Source organism: Bicyclus anynana, chromosome 14 (assembly GCF_947172395.1).
Source record: "Bicyclus anynana chromosome 14, ilBicAnyn1.1, whole genome shotgun sequence".
NCBI lineage: Eukaryota > Metazoa > Arthropoda > Insecta > Lepidoptera > Nymphalidae > Bicyclus > Bicyclus anynana.
In genome coordinates this window covers 5,519,426-5,546,390 of record NC_069096.1, presented here as the reverse complement: position 1 = coordinate 5,546,390, position 26,965 = coordinate 5,519,426, and the positions used below count along the sequence as shown (strand labels likewise).

The 26,965-nt window shown below is 36.6% G+C and overlaps 1 protein-coding gene and 1 non-coding gene across 2 annotated transcripts in view; both read right to left on the bottom strand.

Annotated features, from left to right (window-relative positions):
* The window catches only part of LOC112046181 (matrix metalloproteinase-2), a 288,811-nt gene that overhangs the window by 176,939 nt on the left and 84,907 nt on the right, over positions 1-26,965 (bottom strand). The window contains exons 3-4 of the mRNA XM_052885424.1: positions 20,467-20,589; positions 19,734-19,906 (exon numbers count right to left, since the gene is read on the bottom strand). Of these exons, the coding sequence (XP_052741384.1) occupies positions 19,734-19,906; positions 20,467-20,589 (296 nt within the window). The remainder of the gene's footprint in view (positions 1-19,733; positions 19,907-20,466; positions 20,590-26,965) is intronic.
* Trnak-uuu (transfer RNA lysine (anticodon UUU)) lies at positions 9,056-9,128 on the bottom strand. Its single transcript has one exon. It is a non-coding gene; the product is annotated as a tRNA-Lys (tRNA).

Here is a 26,965-nt window from a genome sequence, read left to right as displayed (position 1 = left end):
TTTACATTTTCATTTCGTAAAGTAAAAATTGCGTAAAAACCATTCTTAGCTGACCTCTCTACATAGCAAAAATATTCGTACCTTTCAAGTGTACATCTGTTCAAAGGTCTCATGAATCGATGAATCAAGATGTATTTTAAAATACGAATATGTAAAAACCGGTCCTCTAATAGACATTGATACTCGTACTCGTACTTCTAGAACTTATGCTACTGTTACACATGCATTTCAAGCACGAAAGCATGCTACTATTGAGCAGTTGCTACTTATTAGCACGTGTATCGCAACATTGCTAATAATAATAACAATAATGAGCATCGCAACAATTCGAGCTTGCTCAAGAATCCCTCCCTGTTTAACACGATACTATAGACAGAGAGCAATAGATATAAATTAGCATGTGTAATTGGAATGTTTGCTTTGAGCATGCTTATTCAGGAGCATACTTAATAGCACGTTTTAGCATGCTATTTAGAGCATGTGTAGCAGTAATAATAATATAATAATATAATAATCGTTTATTTCTTAGTAATATACAGTTTTAACAAATAGGGGCTGAAACCTCCTTGTAGGTATATAATAACCCGTGTTAGGAGGCCTCGCTCTTCTATACCAGAGGTATTAAAATTACTAAATTAACAAATAGTTTTTTCTTAATAATTATAATTACTCACAGTTATCACAAATGTGTGTGCGTGAGTGTGATGTGTGTGTGCGCGTGTGAATATGTGAATGAATGTGTGTATGTATGTGTGTGTGTATATGTGTGTGCGTAAGTGTGCGTGTCGATGTGTGCATGCAAGTGAGTGTAAAGCTGTATTAAATTTATGTCTACGTCAATTTGAGTTTATGTAATAATAGTGATTCTGTTTCTTCATAACTTTTTGTTTTTAGCCAGTTTGTAAGTGTAATTTTTATTTCGTGAAACTTAGTTGGGTAAATATTAAGCGTTTCGTTAATTTTATTATACAGGTTTGCTGATTTTACCCGATACTGATTCTGAGAAAACGAGGTTTTTACAGCTGATACATTAATAACATTAACATTCCTCCTTTTGTTTTTATTAACAGGCACATATTTTAGGGATTTATGTACTTTTAGAATTGTCTGTAAAATATATAGCTGTCTTACAGTCAGAATTCCACTTGAAGAGTAAAGTGCGCTCGTAGGGAACCTATATGGCTTAAAGTACATGACCTTTAGTAGCAATCTTTGTGCTCTTTCTATTTCAATAAACTTATCTTGACTGCCCCACCCCAAATTGGAAGGCAATAGCTTATCACAGATTGAGCCAAAGCAATATAAATTCTATTAAGCAGGACGTTAGAGGCTATGTGTCTTAACATCTTAAAAATCCAGATCAGTTTCCTAATTCTGCCACTAATAACATCTATTTGGTCATGCCAAGATAGCCTCTGGTCTATCGTAACACCTAGGTACATGGTCGATTTAACCCTACTAATAATGGAACATTCATCGCTGCAGCTACTATTACAATTAGACGAATGTAATACTATGCTGTATTCGTTATTTGGTTGAGTCCGATTGTATATTGAGAAACACATGAAGTTTGTTTTGAGAGTATTTAGGGTTAGCAGGTTATTACTTAACCACCAAGCAATATATGAAAGTCCTCGTTCCGTTAAAATCTTGACTTTTTCCCAGGTAGAATCATAAAAAACTATGGCCGTATCATCTGCATACGAAAAAATTTTAGCATTTGGAATTTTTAAATCACACAGTTCATTTATATAGATTAAAAACAGCGTTGGACCCAAGACGCTGCCTTGTGGAACACCGTAAGATATATTAAGGTCTTGGCTAATATATTTACAAATTTTTACTCTCTGTGTGCGACCAGTAAGGTAGTCTTTGAAAAGAGCAAGCGAAATATCTCTAATTCCAAGATTTTCCAACTTCCTTACAAGAATGGGGACAGAAACTGTGTCAAAAGCTTTTCTTAGATCTAGAAATGTAGCTAAGCACTTTTTTTTTGCTGTTGATTTGTTGATCCACAAAGGAGGTAAGAGCTGTGACAGCGTCATCTGTGGATCTACCGTGCCTAAACCCATACTGTGAATCTGATAGAAGGTGGAATTTTTCCAAGTAATTTAATAACCGCGAATTCATTATTTTTTCCATTATTTTCGAAATTGATGGCAAAACTGATATGGGACGATAGTTATTGATGTCATCTTTGTCTCCACTCTTGTATATTGGAATTATGTTAGACCTCTTGAGCGCCGCGGGAAACACGCCTTTGTTAAAACATAAGTTTATTAAATGACAAATAATTGGAACAACATGGTCTCTAGCCAATTTTAAAAAGCTGGATGGTATATTATCCCAACCCGGGGAACTGTTTGATTTAAGATTCATTAGTATGTCATTTACTTCTTCAATGTTAGTTTCTAACAAGACAAAAGAATTTAATTGGGTCTTATAATTTAAATTTCGAGTTTCAAATGGTTCCTGCCTATAGTTAATATCCTCAACTAGCTTTTTCCCTATATTAGCAAAATAATGGTTTACATAATTGATTGATTCTAATGGAGAAGACTTTGTGTTTAGTAAGTTAGAATTGTCAGAATTTGAGTGATTCATATTAGTTACTGATTTTATATTTTGCCATAAAATTTTAGAATTTTTAAGTGACATCTCTAATTGTTTTTTGTCATAAGAACGTTTTAGTTTTATAATTTAATTTTTACAGAAATTTCTATATCGTATGTAACTTCATTTTTAGGATCTAATTTTAACTTTCTTTGCATTTTATTTCTATTTCTTATGCACTTTAGAATTCCGATAGTGATCCATGGTTTGATTATGCGTTTGTTGCTAGGTATCTTCACTATGCGCGAGTTTTCATTCAGCGCTTCGGACAAGTAGTTAAATAATTTATCAGTTACTAGTTGCGGGTCATAGCAGAAAAGCAGCTCTGACAGATTTTTCTGTGCCAGACTTAGTAGTGCTGAATCAAAATCCGTCACTATTTTAGTCACTTTCTTTGACTTAAAATAAGGCAACAGCGAAGTAAGGTTGAGCAAAATCATGGAGTGTTCTGTAATAGTAGTATTTAAGACTGCAATTTTAGCAGATAATTTATTTTTGTCAAGTTTAATCATAAAGTGGTCTATGCAGTTATTTTCTCTAGTCGGTAAGATGTGACCAGGCATGATACCGTGTAAGGATAGCATGTTAAGCAGTACCTTGACACAAAGGATTTTTGAGACTTTTTTAATACAAGGATCAAGGATATGAGATTCCTGTCCAAGGCTTGAATTTACTGATTTTTCATACAAGAATAGAAGACGCCCCGCGGTTTCACCTGCGTCGTTCCCTTTCCAATGGGAGTACGGGGATAAAATATAGCACTCACAAATAACGTGGCCTTCGCCCTTCTATCAGTAATAGAGTTTTCAAAACTGGCTCTGTAGATCCAGAGGGACCCCTTAAAACGTCATGAACTTTAATAATAAAAATTATAATATATCAACCCATCGGCCTACTACTGGAGCACGAGTCTCCTTTCAGAATGAGAGGAGTTAGGCTAATAGCCCACCATGCTGGCCCAATGCGGATTGCCAGACTTCACACATGTAGAGAATTAAGAAACTTCTCAGGTATGTAGGTTTCCTCACGATGTTTTTCCTTTACCGTTTAAAATACACATAACTGAAAAGTTGGAGGTGCATGCTCTATAGCCTCAGACCAATTATAGAAGAACCTGTATCGCACTCATAGTCACGAACAAAATTGTCTGTCGTTTTCTGAGGAAAACGAGCTTAGATTTGGTATATATCTTATACTAAACTATAAGTTTTTGCCAGTTTTTTACACAATTCAATTACATAAAAAGGTATTTTTACGGAGCTCTTTAACCGACGAACACGATTACAACTATTTAACATCGATTCTATAGAGACAGTTTTTATAATCGCATTAGATCGTTGATCATATAATTTGACAGAAAAGTAACGTCTAGCGAGGCAGGTCCTATACAATAATTTGTCTGAGTCCATAGCCGTGATAGCCCAGTAACTATGACCTCTGCCTACGATTCCGGAGGGCATAGGTTCGAATCCGGTGCAGGGCACGAACTTTATCTCCTTTTCATATTACTGGGTATTAGAATAGTGTTACTACACTTCGGTTTAATAACCAATTTAAATTATAAATTTTCATTCAATTGATCCATTATCCATATTTCGTGCAAAATTTGGTGCAGCTATGTATTTTGGACTATGCTACTAGTAATTAACAATTACAGTGCCGTCATAAATACAATTAAGATTACATCTAAAATCATTGGAAAATTATCTAATTCTAGATAAGCTATTAAAATATGGTTACACTAGATTTACGATGTGAATGTATACGAGTACCTAATATGGAGACGCGCGGAGAGCGTCTGCCAAATCGATTAGTTTTACTGCATCGCTAATCCAATGGGTAGCCATTGTGGCTATTGAGTACGAGGTTCTAAATTCGAGTTCTGGGTTCTGGGCTTTGTAAAATCACACTAATCACACAAAAAAATATGTGTAAGAGTGTGTGTTTATGATAAATTTGTATTCTGTTGGATTTGTGAAAAACATATATTAACGTGAACGAAAATGCGAGAATTTGTTACTATATATAATGTTATGAAGATATAAACTTTGTGGTGCTTTAGAGGGCAATCTTTGAACCGATTTTGAAAATTCTTTTATCACTAGAAAGCCATGTTATTTTTGCGAGTCATATACTATAGATTTACCTATGCTATATTCATATGTCACCCCCTCTAGGTAGTTCCCGTTTTCGTTTTCTTACGAGAACGGGAACTACGCGGGTGAAACCGCAGGACGTCGGCAAATATTTCACAAAATCAATTCATCAAAAAAATTAAGTCAAATTCGGGAATTTCAAGTAAAGTGACAAGAAAATTTCAAGGAAAGACTAAGTCCAAGTCAAAATAAATATTTTACCTACATACTTTAGGTTTGAAAAAGTTTTTTGTTTTTGAAACCTCGTTTTCTATTTTTAACCGACTTCCAAAAGGGAAGAGGTTCTACATTCGTCTGTATGTATGTTTTTTTTTTCACTTCATGGTAAAGTAGTAAATAATAATAATTGATTGACAATAAAAATCGCCACAAGAGAACCAAATAAATAAATGAATGTAATAAATTTATAATATTTCGTCCCAGCGTTATGTGTATTCGTGTCTCAATGAATAAATTTGCACATAGATAGTTGGATCAATCTAGTTTGTATGTAAAACGTAAGGGTAAGGCGATCTGCCGCCGATGCGATGAGCGTATGTTTGTCTGTAGATATTTGAATTATGCAGTAAATATCTGCTTGATTGATCTGTTCACAAGATTGAAAAATATTTTCCTACCGAGATATATTGCCGAAACGAAAAAAATAGAAATACATAATAAGAAATTATATCCCTTGAAAAAATTGATAACATCATCACCAATTTCGAGAAAGAGGTGAACCGTCGAATCCAACTCGGCTGGGCTGCATTCGGGAAACTTCGCGACATCTTTTCGTCCGAAATTCCTCAATGTCTGAAGACAAAAGTCTTCGAACAGTGCGTGTTGCCAGTGATAACCTATGGTTCCGAGACTTGGTTGCTAACTATGGGCCTCATAAGAAGGCTCAGAGTTACACAGTATCTCTGCGGGATCGAATCAGAAATGAGGAGATCCGCAGAAGAACCAAAGTCACAGACATAGCTTAACGAGTTGCGAAGCTGAAGTGGCAATGGGCGGGGCACATAGTACGAAGATCCGATGGACGTTGGGGTCCCAAAGTGCTGGAATGGTGATCCCACACTAGTAAGCGCAGTGTTGTCCGACCCCCCACCAGGTGGACTGACGACATCAAGCGAGTCGCAGGGATTCGCTGGATGCAGGTGACTCAGTATCGTGATGTTTGGAAGTCCCTACAAAAGGCCTATGTCCTGCAGTGGACGTCCATTGACTGATATGATGATGATGAAAACGACAGAACTTTTTTTATATGTATTAAATATGAGGTATTACGGAAAGTTAGCCCACACTGACTTTCAGAACAATGCGACACGAAGCCTAATTAATGTGTTTCAACACAAGTTGATCCAATTAACCTCAATTTGGAGGTTCGTCTCAACGATGGACAAACAAACACACAATGTTTGCGGGCGCATGTGTCGGAGGTGTTGCGAGCTAATATTGAGGGTACGAGGCTATATAGAGGTACTCTTTGCTCTATTATTTGGAGAGTCCACTTTAGTTTTCCAGTGCTCACAGCATAGATAGTATTAATGTTATAAAGAAAGTATGTTAGACCAGCGCGTGGAATTTTGTTTTTTACAAATCCCTCGGGTACCATGGATTTCTCCGGGATAAAAAGTAGTCTATGTGTTAATCCAGGCTATAATATATTTTAATACCAAATTTCAGCTAATTCGGTTCAATAGTTGAGGCGTGAAAGAGTAGCAAACATTCATATTATCAAAATCATCAGTTTTCGTAAATCTCGGGAAACCAAGGATTTTTTCGGGATAAAAGTAGCCTATGTGTTTATCCAGAGTAAAATCTATTTACATTCTAAATTTCAGCAAAATCGCTTTAGTAGTAGCGGCGTTATAGAGTAACAAACATCCTAACATACATCCAAACATCTATACAAACTTTCGCGTTTATAATATTAGTAAGATAAGATAGGATTGTAGGGGCTTATCTCTGAATGAACTGAACTGATTTTAAAAATTCTTTTACCATTATAAAGTTACGCTATTGGAAAGTGTCTTGAGCTATATTTTATCCTCTTATTCCCACAGGAACGGGAACTACGTAGGTTAAACCGCAGGGTGTCTGCTAGTAAGCAGGGATGTAATACAAAAGGTCTATGTATAATGGCAGGCGTTCACAGATCCGCATCGTACGTACGTAAAAAAGTTATGTAGGTACTTGTTTAGTTTTTGACGGCCTCCGTGGCGCAGTGGTATGCGCTGTGGATTTACAAGACGGAGGTACTGGGTTCGATCCCCGGCTGGGTAGATTGAGATTTTCTTAATTTGTCCAGGTCTGGCTGGTGGGAGGCTTCGGCCGTGGCTAGTTACCACCCTACCGGCAAAGACGTACCGCCAAGCGATTTAGCGTTCCGGTACGATGCCGTGTAGAAACCGAATGGGGTGTGGATATTCATCCTCCTCCTAACAAGTTAGCCCGCTTCCATCTTAGACTGCATCATCACTTACCATCAGGTGAGATTGTAGTCAAGGGCTAAGTTGTAAAGAATAAAAAAAAAAAGAATAAGTTAAATAACTTAAAGAAAACCCGCAATAAATAGAGACACTCGCAATGAACTCATATATTGTTCATAATAATATAGATTCTCCTCATAATTATATGGGCAAATTATTGTTTATGATCATTGGCATTAGAGCTTCTTTTGTTTCTTACAAAGATAATAAGTACTTAATCAAAGTATTTAGGTCGAATAAGTATTTAGGAGCTATCGGTTAAACAAAAAATGTACTAGAGCTTACAATGAAGGCCTAGTATTTTAAAACTATTTCATTGTAATGAAGTACACAACAATGTCGTAGTAACCACTTGGCTAGCAGCGCTCAACAAAACCACACGAATGCGGAATTACAAGCCACTTAAAACGTTCTAAGTGACGGTGACGTCACATTTTCATCGAGACCGGCTCGATAAGGCTTCTCACTAATCAACCAATCAATACGTTAAAGCCTTACTGCGTTTTTGGTAGGTATAGTTGTCGTATTGGTGACTATTGGTAGTTTACGTGGTAGCTTCATGTCTAGTAATGTTTGGGCCTAGGAAAAAAAATGTTTTTACCATATTGCTCAAACTTTGTGGTGATATTCGTGGCAAGTTAAGGCTCCTACAACGGTCAATGACCGTCTGCATATGTTTATTTTGGTGATGCCATAAAGGTCACGCCCTTCACACTAAAAAGTATATCAAAAAGCAGCAAAGCTAAAAAATACAGGCTCCCATAAAATTACTAGTTCGTTATCTACTCATATTCGGCTCACTGCTGAGCTCGAGTCTCCTCTCAGAATGAGTGGGATTAGGCCAATAGTCCACCACGCTGGCCCAATGCGGATTGGTAGACTTCACACACGCAGAGAATTGAGAAATTTTTCTGGTGTGCGGTTTCCTCACGATGTTTTCCTTCACCGTTTGAGACACGTACTATTTAATTTCTTAAAATTGCTAGTTATTTTGGTTATATCTAGTTATACCTAATAATTAGACATCATCATTTCAAAAATATTAAAAACGGCGCGCACATCCACTTTATGCTAGAGCCGTGACGGCACTGAAATGTATAAAATTAAAAACGTAAATTATTGAATTCGAGTTCATCCATTTTGTGGTGTTTTTTTTTTTTTAAATATCGTAAACTATTTAACTTATTAAAAAAATTTAACTTTGTTGTAAAAATTGTAACCTACATTTTAGTGTAAGTTTCAAGCTTCGGGCAGTTGTTGAGCGAAAATGCAAAATATGATAAAAACAGCACTTTTTAAATTGCAATAAAAAAAGTATTCAACTTAAAAACATAAAAGATAGTAAGTTTGTTCTTCAGAAACTGAAGTTTATAAGGTACTAGTACACGCCATGCGGTTTCATCCGCGTGGTTCTCGTTCCCGTAGGAAAACAGGGATAAAATATTTTCCCCGATAAATGGGCTATCTAACACTGAAAGAATTTTTCAAATCGGACCAGTAGTTCTTAAGAGTATAAGCGTTCAATCAAACAAACAAACTCTTTAGCTTTATAATATTAGTATAGATTTAAATAATATTTTTCTTTACTTATTTTACAAAAGTCGGCTCCAATATTGTTTTTTAAAAACAAACAAACAACCAACCTTAAACCAAATATTATTTGTTTCAAAGTCACAATTTATGGGATATATGAATTACAATTATCACCAACAATTTTTATGAATTATAATTTCTAATATACATATAATTGTAAATCTATATAATTAATTAATAAATAATTATGTCTATTAAAGTTTAAAATAAAAAAAATGTCGCCCGAACAGGGACTTGAACCCTGGACCCTTGGATTAAAAGTCCAATGCTCTACCGACTGAGCTATCCGGGCTTACGTAAGAAACTGCCAAATAGCGGTGTAGGATCTTCAAATTCTTTTCACATGAGTTAATGGAACAAAATATTTTTATGGAAAAAAAATTATACTATTTTGAATTCTCGGTAGATGTCGCTAGTTATAACACGACGTTCTTATCAAATTATCATCATTATTTGTCTAATAAAAAAAAAAAATATCATTTAAAAAATATGTCTGATTTCTTACAGGAGAGGGTTTTTAAAACCACCTCTTTGCATAAGCCTTAGGGTTAGGGTGATTAATATTGACTCTGCATCTAACAATGAGTGGTTCTAATGATGACCCACACGGTGAACTGATATGCACTCTGATGTACATAATACTTTTATTACCACCACGTACTTTCTAACTCTGAACTATTCAAATTATTATTTGGTTACTAATGTTTATTTTTATATATGTAGCTTAGTTTAATTAAGTATAATATATCTATTACCTATACCTATGTGATGACGCCAACGTATGCTTCGAAAGTGGACTGTATTTGGGATTTAAGATGTGGTATGGCAGGACTCGGACAGGAACCAGACGGGAATAATAAGGCACATACCTTTGATATCCACTCGCGTTTCCCGCCGACTTCGAGAAGATGACCGGCCGACCACTGGTTTATGAGACGTCACCATATAATATGATTGCTCGAGGAATACAGCAATTAAGAAACCCCGAGACAAATGTAAAGTACAGTTTAGGCACACATTCACACTTTTATATAATGTTCACACTGAACGGATGGCTTATATCATCACCATCCCGAGATGCACTTCGCGTTCACACGTGGCATACTCGATAGTACTTAACGGCTTATATCATCACCGCGGTAGGTTTCGTACTGTCCGCGCGGGCATAATCCACGCAGTGTTGCTAGCCACAATATGGTGTGGCCAGTATATATTTGTGCCTTATTTTAAGGTAAGGTTAGGGACTTCAGGTTTAATGGTTTAGGAACAGGTAAGGTATAATATGAGGATTTGAACGCTGGCGTAACCATACGCCCCCCCTTAATGGGTACCCATTAAAAAAACTCTAAACTAAACCGTAGAGTGCTCGATACGTAATGTATATTAAGCGTCCCTATAATCTATTACAGTACAGTGTTAATTTATTTTGAGTTTTCTTATATTATGTTACGTTACGTTATATTATGTTATGCTATGCTATGCTATGTTATGCTATGTTATGTTATGTTATGTTATGTTATGTTATGTTATGTTATGTTATGTTATGTTATGTTATGTTATGTTATGTTATGTTATGTTATGTTATGGTATGGTATGGTATGGTATGCTATCTTATGTTATGTTATGTTATATTATGAGTGTCTACTTATTAACTACCTACTCCTAGCCACTCCTCCAGCTCAATAAACTAATTATGATTTCGTTGAGTCGGTAGAGGGCACGAACGGACCACTGGACGAGTATAAGTACGCCCAGACGTTTTCACGTTCGCCACACGAGTGACGCCGTCCTTCAAAGAGAACACTTTCCCTACTATCTGTCTGTCAGTCAAACTAACGCGTGTATCGACTACAGGTGCAGGGAGTGAATTTAATGGAGCGGTATATAAAAAGTTACGACTTGGCGTAAGTGCCAAAGGCTCGGACGATCCTGAGCTCAGCACGATCAGCTGGCGCGAACTAAGCAGACATCCTACTTGCGTCAAGACGGTGCAGAGCTCCTCATAAGAGAGGATTTGTAGTCCTATAACTTTAAAGAGGATGGATTTTGTTACTTTGATCATACTCTCCAACGAACCACCAAAGTGTGGAGAGTTAGAACAAATAAACATCCATGATATTCTATTCTCTGCGCATTCTTGCTCTAACTTCGGGTAATATTTTTCATTGAGAAATCTGTAGAGATCCCGAAGGTAGGAAGCAGCGCCGCGCTTAGTTATTAGGAAACTATGCGTGCTAAATGAGATAGAAACCTCAATATGAATAGATCTCGTAGTGAGACATGTGTACAGCAAAAGATAAATTTCTTTGCTGTGTACGCCCCGTTGACGTATAGGGACGTACGATACAGGACCTGCACAATTACAGCCTGTGTAGTTGGAGGACTTCAACCGTGGACGCGCACGTACATCCGACCACCAACCATCAACGCGAATCAGGCCATTCTCAATGAATGGTCTTAAGCGATTAAGCGCCGGTGAAAAGTTTTTATTATTTTTATTACTACGAAATTCATCAGCATAATGCTGGCTTAGCAGCGCACGAAGCATTTTATTTTCTGCTAAATTTAAATCTCCCGCAGATACTATTGGAGTACTACAACGAGACAATAATTTTAAAAACCTACAAACGTATGCATTTATACGTAGAAGTTTACTCCACGAAGGAGTGTGAAGAGCAAGCTCGTGCAAAGCATCGTGCTTAATAGTTATACACAGAGCAAGCGCTATAACCTTTTTATCGAGTACGTCATTGATCGACTGCCACTCTAAGGTCTTTAACGGCCACTGAGATGGGTGCAAAGAGGGCCACGGGGGACCGTGGTCACTCAGAGGATGAGAGATGAGCTTCTCCGGAGTCACACCTCTGGACAAAATGTCAACTGAGTTCTCAGTGCCGGCGTAATGAAAGTTGTCAGGCGAGATGTTCTCGGTAATCTGAACAACATGATTAAATGCATATGTAGCCTTGATTGGGATGCGTTCGGCATAATTATTACGTATTGTGCGAATTAACTTCGACAAAACACCTCTTAAAAGCTCGAGACGAGCGATCGAGTATGGTTTTGTCAATGTAAAATTACAATTCGCACAGACAAGGCTTCCAGTGTTACCAGCGGGCGAACCCATGTGTAAATAAACTACGGCACCGAAGGCTGTAAGATTAGAATCTGATAGGCCTAAGAATATGACCTCACAGTTTTCATCTACGCCCGCATGACTCGGTATGCGAAGTTCATTCAGGGCTGGTAACTCAGCGCAAAACTGTCTCCACATCTTAATGATGTATATCGGAGTTACAGTATCCCAATCTAGGTTTAATTGCCACATTAATTTAATTATCATTTTAGTATATACGACTGTGGGAGCAATGAAGCTCATTATGTCCCACTGACGCACACTAGTTGATAAGATGGAGCGCATAATGCATGTCGCATCTTTCGGTATACTTATTTTATAATAAAAGTCACCATCCTGTGTGAAACAACGCGAACCAACTATCTTATGATGCACGATTTTTGTCACAGGAGGGTGATCTAATACCCTGCTGGGTATAAGGATTGAAGGCAATTCTTCATATTCCCGAAAACGCCACCCTAAGGCATGGGCGTTTATTGAAGGCAGCGTGGGCGCATTGCCCATGAACACGCAACCTAAAACCCTCCGCAACACTATTGGCGCCGACGGGTCGCGACGTAATGCATGGACACCCTCGGGGACCAGTAGATGCGGAAACGCATAGACACCTAATGAGGCGTCCATTTGGTCAGGGACACCGAAACTTTCAACAGAAAGCGGGATACCTGCCAGGTGTGGTAGACCAGACGTATGTACCACAACCGTGGGTAATTTATCTGTCACTTCATTAATAACAAGCGACGAGATACTAAAGGTATTATTTTTAATGTTCGCGTCAATAACGTGAGAACAATGTTTTAATTTAAATCTATCAAGCGGCGTAGCGCCGATCTTATAACCTACGCTCGAAGTGCTAAGTGCTACGTCGTTTAGCTCGCCCGCTACGAAAGGGGGCGGAGCTTGCCGCAAGATCGTAGCAGCGCACGGCGTGTGCGCGCGTGACGTCACTGCAGTCGGGCTCGAGAGCTCACGAGTGCTGTCCCCGGTTCGATTCCCCGTTGTTACAAAATGTAGTTTTTTATCATGTTTTAGACCACAAAAGCAATGGGGAGGAGCCTGGCACTGACTGACCTTATGCTTAATAGAAAAGCAGTTCACGCAAGCATTCTTTCTTTTAACGCACTTATATCGTTCTTGAGGGGTTATTAATTTATTAAATACAACACATTCATTAATATGTGTATGTGTAATATTTATACATAAACATTTATTTACAGGCTTATCAACTGTATTTACATAAGCTTGATATTTCTGCACACTATCAGGAGAAGAAGTGTAGGTATCTGAACATATTGTATTTGTTATTTTAATTTTATTATATAAAGTTTCGAAAGTATATAAACACTTATTATCCTGAAGTGCCTTTGAGTCTAAACTCAATAAACAGGTGTTATATTCGTCAACTAATGACTTAAATTTATCTCGCAATGAGTCTATTTGAAACGATTGGTCTAGAAAGTGTTCCCTTTTCTCGACGTTCGTAAAAACCTCAGGGTCTCGCGACAAATCATAAATATTTTGCACGAAATTAAATAAGGCCTCACGCTTAGCAAGCAAGAGAGATAATTTGATATGCATCGTGATAATTACATGCGTATCACAAGTACCAAAAAGCAACTATAATAATTATGTTATAATTCGAGTTAAAAGTAAAACCCGAACAAATATTTATGTAGGTATGTACGTCGTATGTTATAGTATTCTGTCGTATAATATCGCATAGAATATTATAACCGACTGTGATATTATAGTATTAAAGTTCGATATAAAAAGTTAAACTCAAACAGTTCAAAGTAGATTGCGCTTTGGTATCTATTTTAGACAGTATCGTAATCGAATAACAAATGATTAATTAATTATGTTTTTATTTTTCAAACGCGGGTAGTTGTAAATTTTACTTCGCGTTTTGTAAATGCACGCGCAGCTAGCTGCTTCGTTGATAATTAGGTCAAGTAAAACCCAAACGATTACAATAGGTATACACGTCGCGTACTTAATGGCGCGCGGTGTATCTAGTGAAGGTGGCTACAGTATTTTGTCGTATATTACCGCATAAAATACTCAACCGATCGTAATCTAATATCATGATTCGAACTAACAAGTGAAACCCGAATAGGTCGAAATAGATTGCGCGTCGCGTATCGTCGATGGTTGTATAAACGGCTACAGTAATCTGCCTTGTATATCGTATAGAATGCTGGTCCGTTTTACTTCCACTTATAGATAAAAGCGACGTATGCGGCGATTTGTTTTAAATTATGTTAGTTTTATATAAATACACAATATTTATTGAAAATATATATACAAATAAGCGTAGGTATCTATTCTGCTAGCCGGGGAGATCAGATAACTCAGTTATATGTGATTCTATGCCGATCTAAACAAGAAAATGATGACAAATAACTTATTTGTTTTATATAAATAAATACAGAATATGTATTGAAAATATATATAAATAAGCGTAGGTATCCTATTCTAGCCAACCGGGGAGTTCAGATAACCAGGTTATATGTGAATCTATACCAGTATAGGACAAGAAAAGAATGACGCAATAACTTATTTGTTTTATTAAATTTATATTATGTGTTGTTACGAACAATTAACGTTAATTCCACGTATTAGAGCCTTTAATCTCGTATTCTAATAAGGGATTAGTTGTTAATATAGTTAATAACTTATGCGTGTGAGTGTGACCAAACCGGTAGGTTATACATAACCTATAATTTTTATTTTACGGTAAGGAACCAATAAATATCCGACTTGTATGGAGCATTTATGGGGTGAATCCGATTCGAAAGGAACCACTTATGTGGTAAATCCGGCTCGAAGGACCACTTATGATGACGCCAACGTATGCTTCGAAAGTGGACTGTATTTGGGATTTAAGATGTGGTATGGCAGGACTCGGACAGGAACCAGACGGGAATAATAAGGCACATACCTTTGATATCCACTCGCGTTTCCCGCCGACTTCGAGAAGATGACCGGCCGACCACTGGTTTATGAGACGTCACCATATAATATGATTGCTCGAGGAATACAGCAATTAAGAAACCCCGAGACAAATGTAAAGTACAGTTTAGGCACACATTCACACTTTTATATAATGTTCACACTGAACGGATGGCTTATATCATCACCATCCCGAGATGCACTTCGCGTTCACACGTGGCATACTCGATAGTACTTAACGGCTTATATCATCACCGCGGTAGGTTTCGTACTGTCCGCGCGGGCATAATCCACGCAGTGTTGCTAGCCACAATATGGTGTGGCCAGTATATATTTGTGCCTTATTTTAAGGTAAGGTTAGGGACTTCAGGTTTAATGGTTTAGGAACAGGTAAGGTATAATATGAGGATTTGAACGCTGGCGTAACCACTATGTATAATTTAGTAAGGTACTAGCAGATGCCTGCGACTCCGTTCGCATGTAGATAATTCTGTCTAGGTATTAAGAAATCCCGCGAGAACCATGGATTTTCTGGTATAAAAAGCAGCCTATGTCTTGTACATATGTTTTATGTGCCTATGTTCTGTTCCAAGGTCTCAAATTTATTAACAAACAGCTTTATCACTTACTGTAGCATTTATAATATTAGTATGGATAATTTATTAAGGCTTCAAAAAAGAAGGCATTGTAAATGAACCACCCCATTGTAAGATTATAATAGACCTATTACCTACGTTGTAAAACTTTCCTGATAAACTTGAACGTAATATCGACCTATCTACATCCAACTTACGGATAATAAGCTGTTTATCGCATTTCTCTCTCGAGATTTCAGGATATAGTGAAATACCTTCAATATTGAAATGTCAACCTACATCCTGCTCTTGTCGGCTCTAGTACTAGGAGGTGGTGCAAAAGTAACATTTTGTCGTGTAATTTACTTTGTGAAGTAGAAAGGATCATATATGATTTAGTAATTTTAAAATAAGGTTATTTTACTGGTTGAAATGTGCGATAAATAGTTATTAACTTTTACTTGAGATTGTGACTATTTTAGAAATGTCTAATATTTACGAGTATTTTTACTCTATAATTGACCAAGTTAGTTTATCCATGACAGAGGCCAGGGTAAAAGAATCTTAATTTGTAGTTTAATTTTTAGCCAAAGAGCTTCACCGCAAACATCATATTGGAAATAACAATATCGAGGTAGGAATCAGAGTGATTTAGACAACAGACATTGTCAAGAAAGTCCAGTTGTAAAGTATACTTAGGCATGAAGAATTTGATTGAAATTCCAGTTTTTCACTGGAATTTCAAGCACAAGTAAACAACAAGTGCTTGAGAAAATACTTTATCGCTCTTTAGGTGTTTTAATTTTTGGTATTTAGCAGAAAACACAAACGCCAGAAGGGCAAAAGTAAAAGCAAAGGGTTTTGAGTAGATCGCCTGGATGTCGACCAAAGATGCTCACAGAATCTTGCTAATGTTTAGTAGAAAGGAGAAGAATAAAGTTTTTAGAGTTCCTGGGGACACTCTTTTGAGGATTGTTACTGTTTACGGCGTCTTGCTGTTATGTACCAGAATGGAGTAGGAGAAATAAGATTGTGGACTTTTCCGCTAAAAAACGAGCAACTCAAAGCGCCATTTCTCTCTCATTCTATCACCTGTAATTTAACGTTGGACAGAAGATGACAAGGTATGTTATAACTATGCATTGTTTATTAGTACGGGGTAGATATTTTTACGCATATCAACTCTCTGATTATTTTCTAGTGTTGCGCGAGTGGCGACGACAGCGCCGCGGCGGGGGGTCTCGCCGTCAGCCCACTGTCACCGGCACAGCGAAAACAATACCGTTGTTCCAATGTAATAACTATCGCAATTGGGTGTCTAGAACATAAGGCTTGTTTACATTTCATATTGTTCAATCTCGCGTGTAATAGCCACGGATCGTTGTGCAATGTGAATTATCTGCTTGTTTATTGAAATTAATGTTCCAGCGTGTTTCATTTGGTTTACACTTGAATGACTATTATTTTTTTTTGGAACATGCTTTTCACTTAAAGTTTTTCATCGGACGATTATATAAGTATTTTTTTTAATCACACGCCTAATTTTGGACAACGAGAACAAACATAGGTACGTTTTGAGAAGAAATAGGACACGCAAATATCAAATACCATTCCAAACGGATTTTTGAAGACAGCACAGGAGGCCGGCAATTTTTCATCAACTTGCATTTTAATATCAACTTGCCAAATATTTTATAAGTAGCAAAATGAAGCAGTATATGTAATGTTTTACATTAGGATTAAGTTGGGACAGCTAAATGTAAAAACAACTAGAAATTAGAACGAAGAAGATAATATTCCCTTTTTATTTAATGGTACGTTGACTACCCACCGGCGCCGCATTCTCGTAAACCCACCACGAGATGGCGTTGCTCGTTTTATTGCCGGATCGCACAACAAGCAGTAATGGAGGAATACAATATTGACAGACCATTAATTCGACAGGAAATTGTGCTGAAGCCGCGATAGCTGCAGGTGATTGTGAACTTTTCAAATTAGCCGCGTGTTCTGCAGTTGTTTCCACTTCAAATAGATGGTATACAGAATAAACAGAATGAGCTTTCACGAGAGGTCTAACGTTGAACTAAGTAAATACCTCCTAGAAATAGTTAATAATAACTTCAAAATGCTATCTACTATAACCACAACTATTTTCTATTATTGGAGTAACTTGCCGCTAGGTACTCTGAAATAAATAGCTAACACTTCAGGGCATGGTGAGATCCGAGAGAATGTAGATTTAATTTTCGCATGGACTCACCGGCTTATATTTGAATTGGTTAAAAAAATATCTAATTACCAGACCCGGTTTCACCCGCGTAGTTCCCATCCCCGTTCCCATTCCCGGGAATACGGGGATAAAATATAGCTGAAATATATACGTAAAATATGTACGTTACTCGCTGATAGACTCGATGTAACTTGCCATAGTAATAAGTTATAGAAAAATCAGTCCAGTAGTTTCAGAGTATATTCGTAACATATAAACAAAAATCAAATCTTAGCTCTTTTTAGTATTAGTTATGATATGTTTATTTGTTTTTTAAATAATTGCATGTAATTATGTAATCTTTTAATGATTAAAAATATATACATACGGTCGAATTGAGAAACCTCCTCCTTTTTTTGAAGTAAATTAAAAATATTTAATTAAAACTTAGTCGCTCTATTCTAAAATCTGTATTACAAATATTTGCAACTAGCTGACGCCGCGCGGTTTCACACGTGTGGTTCCCGTTAACGATGGAATACGGTGATAATATATAGCATATAGCCTTCCTCGATAAATGGGCTACCTAGCACTGGAAGAATATTCAAATAGGGCCAGTAATTCCTGAGATTAGCGCGTTCAAACAGATTAAATGTATGCATTAAATTATAAGAATACTAATCGTTTGTGTAAAAAGTGACCTATTTAATATTAGTAGCTGAATAAAATAATTGATGAACCTTCATTGCCACGTAAGGTTTAGAGGGTCAGACATTACGTTTTCCGAGAGTATACTATTCTAAAAATAAAGACCTAAAATAAATCCTAACTAAATGATCGTTATATTTTATTTTAGAATTCTCTTTGATTGCAGAAAACCTAAATATAAACATCTGAAAGAGATATTATTATTAGCCTAATAGTAGAAGATCCAAATATAAGACGACCTTCATCGAACTGTCTACCGGATGAAAAGTTATTTGATCAAATTAAATATATCGATAAATATATTGCCATTGGGTTGCCTAAAAAAATTCAGTCAAAGATACGATTATGATGTTGTCCCCAGGACGAGGATTTATTTATGAAATATTGAAGCCTAGAAAGAAAACTTTTGAGAGTGTTTTTAGTGTTTCTCTCATTGTAGGAAAATCATGGAGTTTTCTTTAATTAAAGTATAAATGTGAGCTGTCTAAATTATTAAGAAAGTTTATTAAAAATTGAGTATATTAAGAAACCAGATATTATACACTACTGGCATAATTACATGGCGTCAAATAGTATGTTCCGAAGAAATCTTTCCCTGTTTATTTGTAGCTTCGAATCTACACTCAACGGCGTCGAATGGACATATTCTTTTAATTAAGCCACGCGGAAAGCGTCGTAACTTTTACGATCTCCGTGATTTAACTATTATTTGTCATCAATTTTATGGACCCTAAAGTATTACTGTGCTTGGAAATATAGAGCCTATAGCTAGAAATACATATATCTACTGTTTGGCATGGAGTAATAGGTTTCTTGAACTAGGTACACCGTACACGTAAATAAGAAAACCCCTAATTAGAAAACTGAATGCTCAAATGCTGCATATACCTACATCTAGCTAGGACGGCAATTAATAAATTTAATTAAATTAACTTTCGTGGCAAACATTGAATTTTAAAAGCTATGAAAAATAACTAAAATCCATTTATTTCAAAAAAGCCGTGTCCGTTTCATTAATGGGTAGCGACATCTATTGATCAGTAGAAACAAACAAATATTATTATTATGCTAAGGTAGATGGCGCTGTATAAAGAAGCCAACAAATTATCGTTACTATTCCATGATAGATGGCGCTAATATACTACTAGCGCCATCTAGTGGATGGGTATGTAAAGTGAAGTAGTAGTACTCGCTACTATGGCTAGATGGTAATATTTTATCCTAATAATTTTCGAGACAACAAAAAAAATAATATCATTACTATTTTTTAACTTTATGTATTTTTTCAATAAGATAAATTTATTTAAGCGTACTTACCTCCATGTTAAATTAGTATGTTTCCATTTTTCACCTTGCACCGCAAACCGCTTCCGTCTTCTGTTGTTTTTATCGTACCCGGGTTCTCTGTCTGGTCGTCCGCATCTTTTTTTCTTCATAAGTTCTTTGGTGGCATGGTCTATTACTCCCGTTACTGGGATGCCGCCAAATTCCTAAAACGTACGCAAAAGTTAATAAACCCGTACAATACATAATAATTGATTTACCTATATCTTAATTTAACACTATAATCTCGGCTTTCACATGAAATGTTCAAATGAACATTTCATGTGAAAGCCGATCGGAAAAAGCAATTCTCATTGGCAGCAGATTTCTGCTGAATTGCTTTTTCCGATCTGGTATTATGGTTGTCGGTGAAATTACAGTCAAAGGCAATGATGTTAGAAGAAAAAAGAGCTAGATAGGTTAAAGGCGGACCGCAAGTGGCACATTAAAACTATGCTAATTAGCAAACCTGAGCTCAGTCGCCGCACTGTCATCGATGACAACGCCGCTGAAATAATTTTTTAAGCCATTTGTTAACATCGAATGTGGTATACGTAACCTATCTAACTCTTTTTTCTTCTAACATCATTGGTCAAAGGCTTAAAATTCACAACTCAAGTTGATAGATACGTGGCGGCACTTGTTGGACACTTTCTTTGCTAGTTCTGTGAAATGTTACGCTGTATAGAGATGCCATGATTACTAAAACATGACTGATACTACTTACTTGTAATGTTTTGATGGCAATCCTGAAGTCGTCTTCGTATGACTGTTCTACGTCTTCCATTAGCAGGTTCCCCACCTCTGGCTTCTCCTTCGTTAGATACCCAAACATTTCTAGGTAACTTCTCTGTAATGAAAGAAATAATTTCATTAGAACGACGACTTCAGAAACAGTCCAGTAGTTTAGGAGAATTGTTTTTATTTACAGGATAATTTTATTTTATGGACGCATCACGGCGTAGATTCTTTAGAATACGCTCCATCGATAAAAATAACCGTTGGGCTATTTATTTTTAAAAAAAAGTGCGAGTATTGCCTTGTAGGTCAAAGGACTACTGTTAATATTATTTATATCTACAAATGAAACCACTCATATTATATCGATTGAACTTCACTTGAGAATTTCGTATGATCATATAGAATACGCTCCATCAGCATGGCTATTCTCTAACAATGTTTTGTTTAACACGCAAGTGCGAGTTTCGAATTTATCTATCATTCTCATTCTATAGTATTATGTTAAACAGAGAGAGATAGAGGTGAATTCGAAACTCGCACTTGCGCCTTACTTAATATCGTTTCAGAATAGCGTAGCTGATACCGATTCAATAGAAGGCAGGTAGAAAATTTAAATGTGTCCATAATAATTTATAGAAAGAGGATATTTGACCGGATGTCAAATATCCTCTTTCTATATAACTTTATAAAATAACAATGGTGTAGACTTGGATTATTTAAAACGGTCACCAAATGAATACCATTGTGTGTAAAAGTATCTCCTGTACCTAAATTAATAATAGATAAGGTTAAAAGTAACAATGTTGGAATATATTATATGGAGCTGTTGATTTAGCTGCATTTCCATTATCTAATCGCATTTTTGTCGACTTTGGAGAGAAATTTAGCAGGGGTCCACCAGGATCAGTTCAGTTTGAAACCAGAGATTCCAAAACTTTTTTTTGTCTCATAGACAATGAGAAAAAAAAAGTTTGGGAGCCTCTGGTTTAGATTATATATATAGTGTATCTGTATTAGACTACTGCATGTGTCATAGTTAGCGGAGGACGGATCCAACGACTCAAAGTACTCGTATAATCGCAAATCTTGTCTCGTATCCAAACAAAGGCCTGTTTACTAGCCTTTTGCGCCCACTCGATTTCTTTTGCTGGACCCTTTTTCAAATAAAAGAAACTGCACTTTATTGCTTTCAAGATGGCTGCGTTTATTTATAGTTTATAGTTATTTCTTAGTCCTCATTTTATTTATATACCTAATACGCGATGCCATTGAGATAAAAATTATTGACACTGTACTTTTTTAAACCTCTAAAATAGCCTATCAAATTCAAGTTCAAAATTCATTTAGGTTTAGTTTACAAGCACTTTTGAAACGTCAACTTACGAGTATGTCATGATTTAACGGTAGTGATTAAAATTAAAATCAAAGTTACGAGGGTGCATCAAAGCCAGGGGCTTAGCTACCGCCGTATCAGTCGTATCAATGATACGGGGCCCAATGACTTCAGAGGCCCCTTGCGTGTAAAAGCAAAAATTAGTAAAATGTAATCTCACATAATCTGGTGCTCCCCGGAAAAAAATCATAAAAAACCGTAGTTTCAAAAGTAGTTTTACTACTGCACCCAAAAGTTAAAACATCATTATATTGAGTCACTGTCATATTTATTTTAAGCGAGCATTTTTTTTAAGAAAACTTTACCTTTCATTTGGGGCCCCTCCAACTAATTTTGATACAGGGCCCCTCCAAGGCACGCTACTCCACTGCTCAAAGCGCCATGGTCTTGGAAGAGCAACAAACTCAGCCAAGGTTTATTTTTATTACAAACATATCTAGAACTAAGTACACAATCGTATGATGCAGTTCAATACCAAATCGTAATCATTGACGAGTGTACCTCGATGTACCTCCAACCCAATCGAAGTCAATAGCTCAGCGGTAAAGCATCACCAAGAGGTCATGGTTCGATCACCGCCCGCCCGAAATCTTTTTCTTTTTAGAATATTGGTCAAATCAAAGATTTTATGCTATTAGATATGTCATAAACAAGTCTAATCTTAGGCGCACAAAAGTTAGCTAATTGTCTTCATTTAATTTAGTCGTGTATACTACGAAAGTTATTTAAACAAATAATACTAAATATTGTCTATAATGGCAAGTTGTGTGTTTAGGAAGTGTAAAAACTATATATATGTCTACTTATACATAATCTATACTAATATTATAAAGCTGAAGAGTTTGTTTGTTTGTTTGAACGCGCTAATCTCAAGAACTGGTCCGATTTGAAAAATTCATTAAGTGTTAGATAGCCCATTTATCAAGGAAGGCTATAGGATATATTATCCCCGTATTCCTACGGAAACATGGACCACGCGGGTGAAACCGCGCAGCGTCAACGTATATAATGTAAGTAAACACAAAACCGTGCAGTTGTCCGCTCAGTGGTGTAGCTGATATTCATATTAATTTTTGCGGTGATTTTCTAGGCACGCAACATGTCTATAGTATAATATGTCGTTGGGTCATATTGAAAAAAAAAATAATATCTAAATTGAAGGAAGGAAAACATCGTGAGGAAACCTGCATACCAGAGAATTTTCTTAATTCTCTGAGTGTGTGAAGTCTGCCAATCCGCATTGGGCCAGCGTGGTGGACTATCAGCCTAATCCTTCTCATTCTGAGAAGAGACTCGTGCTCAGCAGTGAGCCGAATATGGGTTGATGACGACGACCTAAATTGACCATCCCATCTGTGGTATCTTTGACCCGTCGAACACTGAACTAAAGTAGTCCAGATAATTAGGTCCGTCAATTAATTTACAGTCATCAAAGGACAAATAGGGAGCATCACGCGATTGTTAATCCAGGTGCTTTGTGTTCCAGATTCGGTGGGAGCGTTTAGTGGAACAAGGGCCGGTAAATGGGCAGTTACTAATATTTGAGGAGAGCACGCAACTGCACGATTAGTTTAATGTATTTTAACTATTTGGTTTTTTTTTTAACTTCCAGCTAGGAGTAGGTAGTACTTAGTAATAAGTAGGGATATAGATTAGATTAGAGAAATATTTTTGTAGAATTTTTTGAAACCTCTCTGGCGCAGTTGGTTGTGTTGTGCATCTCAACATAGACGTCTTAGGTTCTATTTTTAGCACGGGCCAGTTTAGTTTAGTTAAGAGTCAGTGTGCCTAGTGGCAGTTTTCAATGTTTTCATACTGTGACTATCGCGTAACCGTAAACGCGAATTTGTAAGGAATTGAAACAGTTGTGCAGTAGAGCCACTAGATGGCGCTGTTTCATTTCCTTAGAATTAAGCGTCTACGGTTACGCGATCGTGACACTAAATCCAATCCAATATCTAAAGATTGATGAGAGTGAATGCGTAATTAACAGTGGAATTCATAGACGTTGTAGGGACACCCCCAGGGGATCATTCAGCCGCTGAGTGTCGAATTAAACCTCAATTTGTTTGAGAATATGACACTCAGCTGGTGCATGATCCCCTTGGTGCATGATTACATAACTTTTTCATTAAAAATTATGTATTGTTTTTTTATTAAATATTATTCTAAATATATGAACTATATCTAATTTTTTAAACTTATTAATCGAATTTATATTCATTAATTTAAGAACAAGTTATTTATAATTATCATATTAGGTGTAAAATGACCAGCGATTTATACCTCCATTTTTAATTTGTTTGTTGGTAAACAGTATTCCTCGAGTATGGCTTTAGTATAGCAACCAATCCAGTTGGACGTGACCACAGTCCCACAGCGCTCTACAAAGTGAGCCAGGCCAGGTCATCGGACCTATGGATTCTATACAGCGTCACAATAACTCATGCGAATTGCCCCAATGAACTCATAAAACAATGCCAATATGTCAATAATTAGGTTAAGTCCGTTATTTATCGTCGGAGTCAGAGCTTTGTTAATTGATTGCCGTTTACATCAAATTTACTACCTGCCTTTCATTTTAATAAAATTACTTCAGACCAAAATAAGTAGAAACATAATTGAGCCATTAATCGATTGTTAATTGATCCGTATACTTAACAGTATTTTAAGTTCCAAATATGATTCGAGACAAATGTGTTGTCGGATCAGATTTTATGGTTTAATTGAGGATTATAAGGATTACAAACTTTTCGGATTTTTTTTGGGATATTAGGGTTTTCGGATATTTTTAGGGTACCGAACGTACGTAGTACAAAAACGGAACCCTTTTAATCTCACTTGCGAACATTTTAATGTCTGTCTGTTTTCTCCGAATGTACTGGACCAAGCCAGTTGAAATTTGGTACACATATAAATTTTAGTGACCCAAATACAGAGATGTATCGTAAATAGGTAAAATTTGAATAAGGGGGTAAGATGAAAAGTTGAAAAAAAACCTTTTACAAACTTCATTGTGTGATACATCAAATGAAAGGTTGATAAGAGGTTTTTAAAATTATTTTTTCATAATCATCACGGTTCATGGATACAAGATTAGCGCAGTAATTAAAACGTCTTTTGTTCGTCACCGTACCCCATGTCTTTCAACGTTGTTCAACATCAACTAATCAAGCTACAGAGGGTTGGGTACCCGCTGACATCTGTCGGCACTTCGAGCGTCATTACCCTACCGGGTAATAATGACCCGACCTCTTCATGCGTTGGAACTCTCGAAACATGGGGTTAAATCGATTTACAATCGATAAGTACTCCTTTGTTCATTGAGATTGGCCGGGAAAAGTACCAGGCGCCTATTATGTTGTAAGCGATTAAGATTTGTTTTATGAGTACTGTTTTAAAACCATTTTTTGATATTAAGCACTACAAAGAAAATACATACAATTTTTCAACATACAACAGTATAAGCGACACTTCACAACTGAAAAACATAGAGTCGATATTTCCTGAAGATTCCGGTTTCGGAATGAAGCGTTTAGAGGATTTTCTATCGGATCTGGCTGTCATTGCGTGTTTTTTATATTCATCATCATCATCATCATCATAATCATCATCAGCTGATGGACGTCCACTGCTGGAAATAGGCCTCTTGTTTCCAGCTAGCAGCCAGCATCCAGCGGCTTCCTGCAATCCGCTTGATGTCCTCGGCCCACCAAGTGCGGGGTCGCCATTCCAGCACCTGTGGACTCCAACGTCGATCGACTCTTCAAACTATGTGGTCTGCGCATTGTCACATTGTTTTTTATATAATATCAATATTTGCCTGCTATTTATAATTTATAATGAACTTCCACAAAACAAGGCCTGCTTCTAATAATTAAGGTTAGTCTATACTACAGTATATATTTATAGCAAACCCCGCGCCCATAGAACGCTGCCGAAACGTGCGGCCCGGCAGCCGCTGTGCCTCCGCTTATATCTCCGACTAGCTGACGTGGTTCTCGTTCCCGAAGGAATACGGGGATAATATATAGCCTATAGCCTTCCTCGATAAATGACCGATCTTCGTCGTCATCATTACCAACCCATTTCGGCTGAATCGAGTCCCCTCTCAGAATGAGAGGGGTTAGGCCAGTAGGCCACCACACTGGCCTAATGCAGACTGGCAGACTTCAAACACGCCGCGAATTAAAAAAATTCTCTGGTATGGTTTCCTCACGATGTTTTTCCTTCACCGTTTGAAACACGTGATATTTAGTTTCTTAAAATGGATACAACAGAAAAGTTGGAGGAGCATCCGGGCCGGAATCGAACCCACACCCTCCGGAATCAGAGGTAGAGGTCATATCCACTGGGCTATCACGGCTCTAAATGACCGATACCGAGTGTTAAAATATCTATGGTAAATTTGCATAAATTTGCATCTATGAATGATGCTACAGTTAGATGATTTTAGTCGAAACAGTATCGACTCCCACGTCTCTCAACTAATTAATATCATGACTGTCGAACAGATGTTAGTAACAGATGATGTATTGACCTAATAACTGTCATATATTAGTAAGTAGCACAATAATAAAATATTAATTGGTCATCAAATTGGAATTTAGATTATTATTTGTTTCTGATCATCATCGATCATTACAAGTGTTTAAACCGACTTCAAAAAAAGGAGGAGGTGGTTCGATGTGTATGTTTTTTTTAATGTTTGTTAATAAACTTTGTGATTTATTCATTAATTTTGTTTGAAATAGTATACTTCCAGATTGGCCCCATTTAATTTTTACGAAAATCAGTTTAGTAATTTTGTGTTAAAATCAAAAAAATACGTCCTTGAAGTCGGTTTCATTTTTACGATTAACAAGATTATTTTAATCAGATAAATAGAAAATCAAGTATTAAATTGCTGTTAAATAAAGTATTATTTTAGCATCTTATTATTTTGCTCCAAAGATCAGCCTGGTCGACCAACCGAGCCAGTATTCCTACGTCATTCTACGAACGTGTGGCCATGATGTATGGCTGTTAGAATGATACATATTAGAAATGACCTTCACCCATCTGTTTATTGGATGAAAAGTATTTTATATCA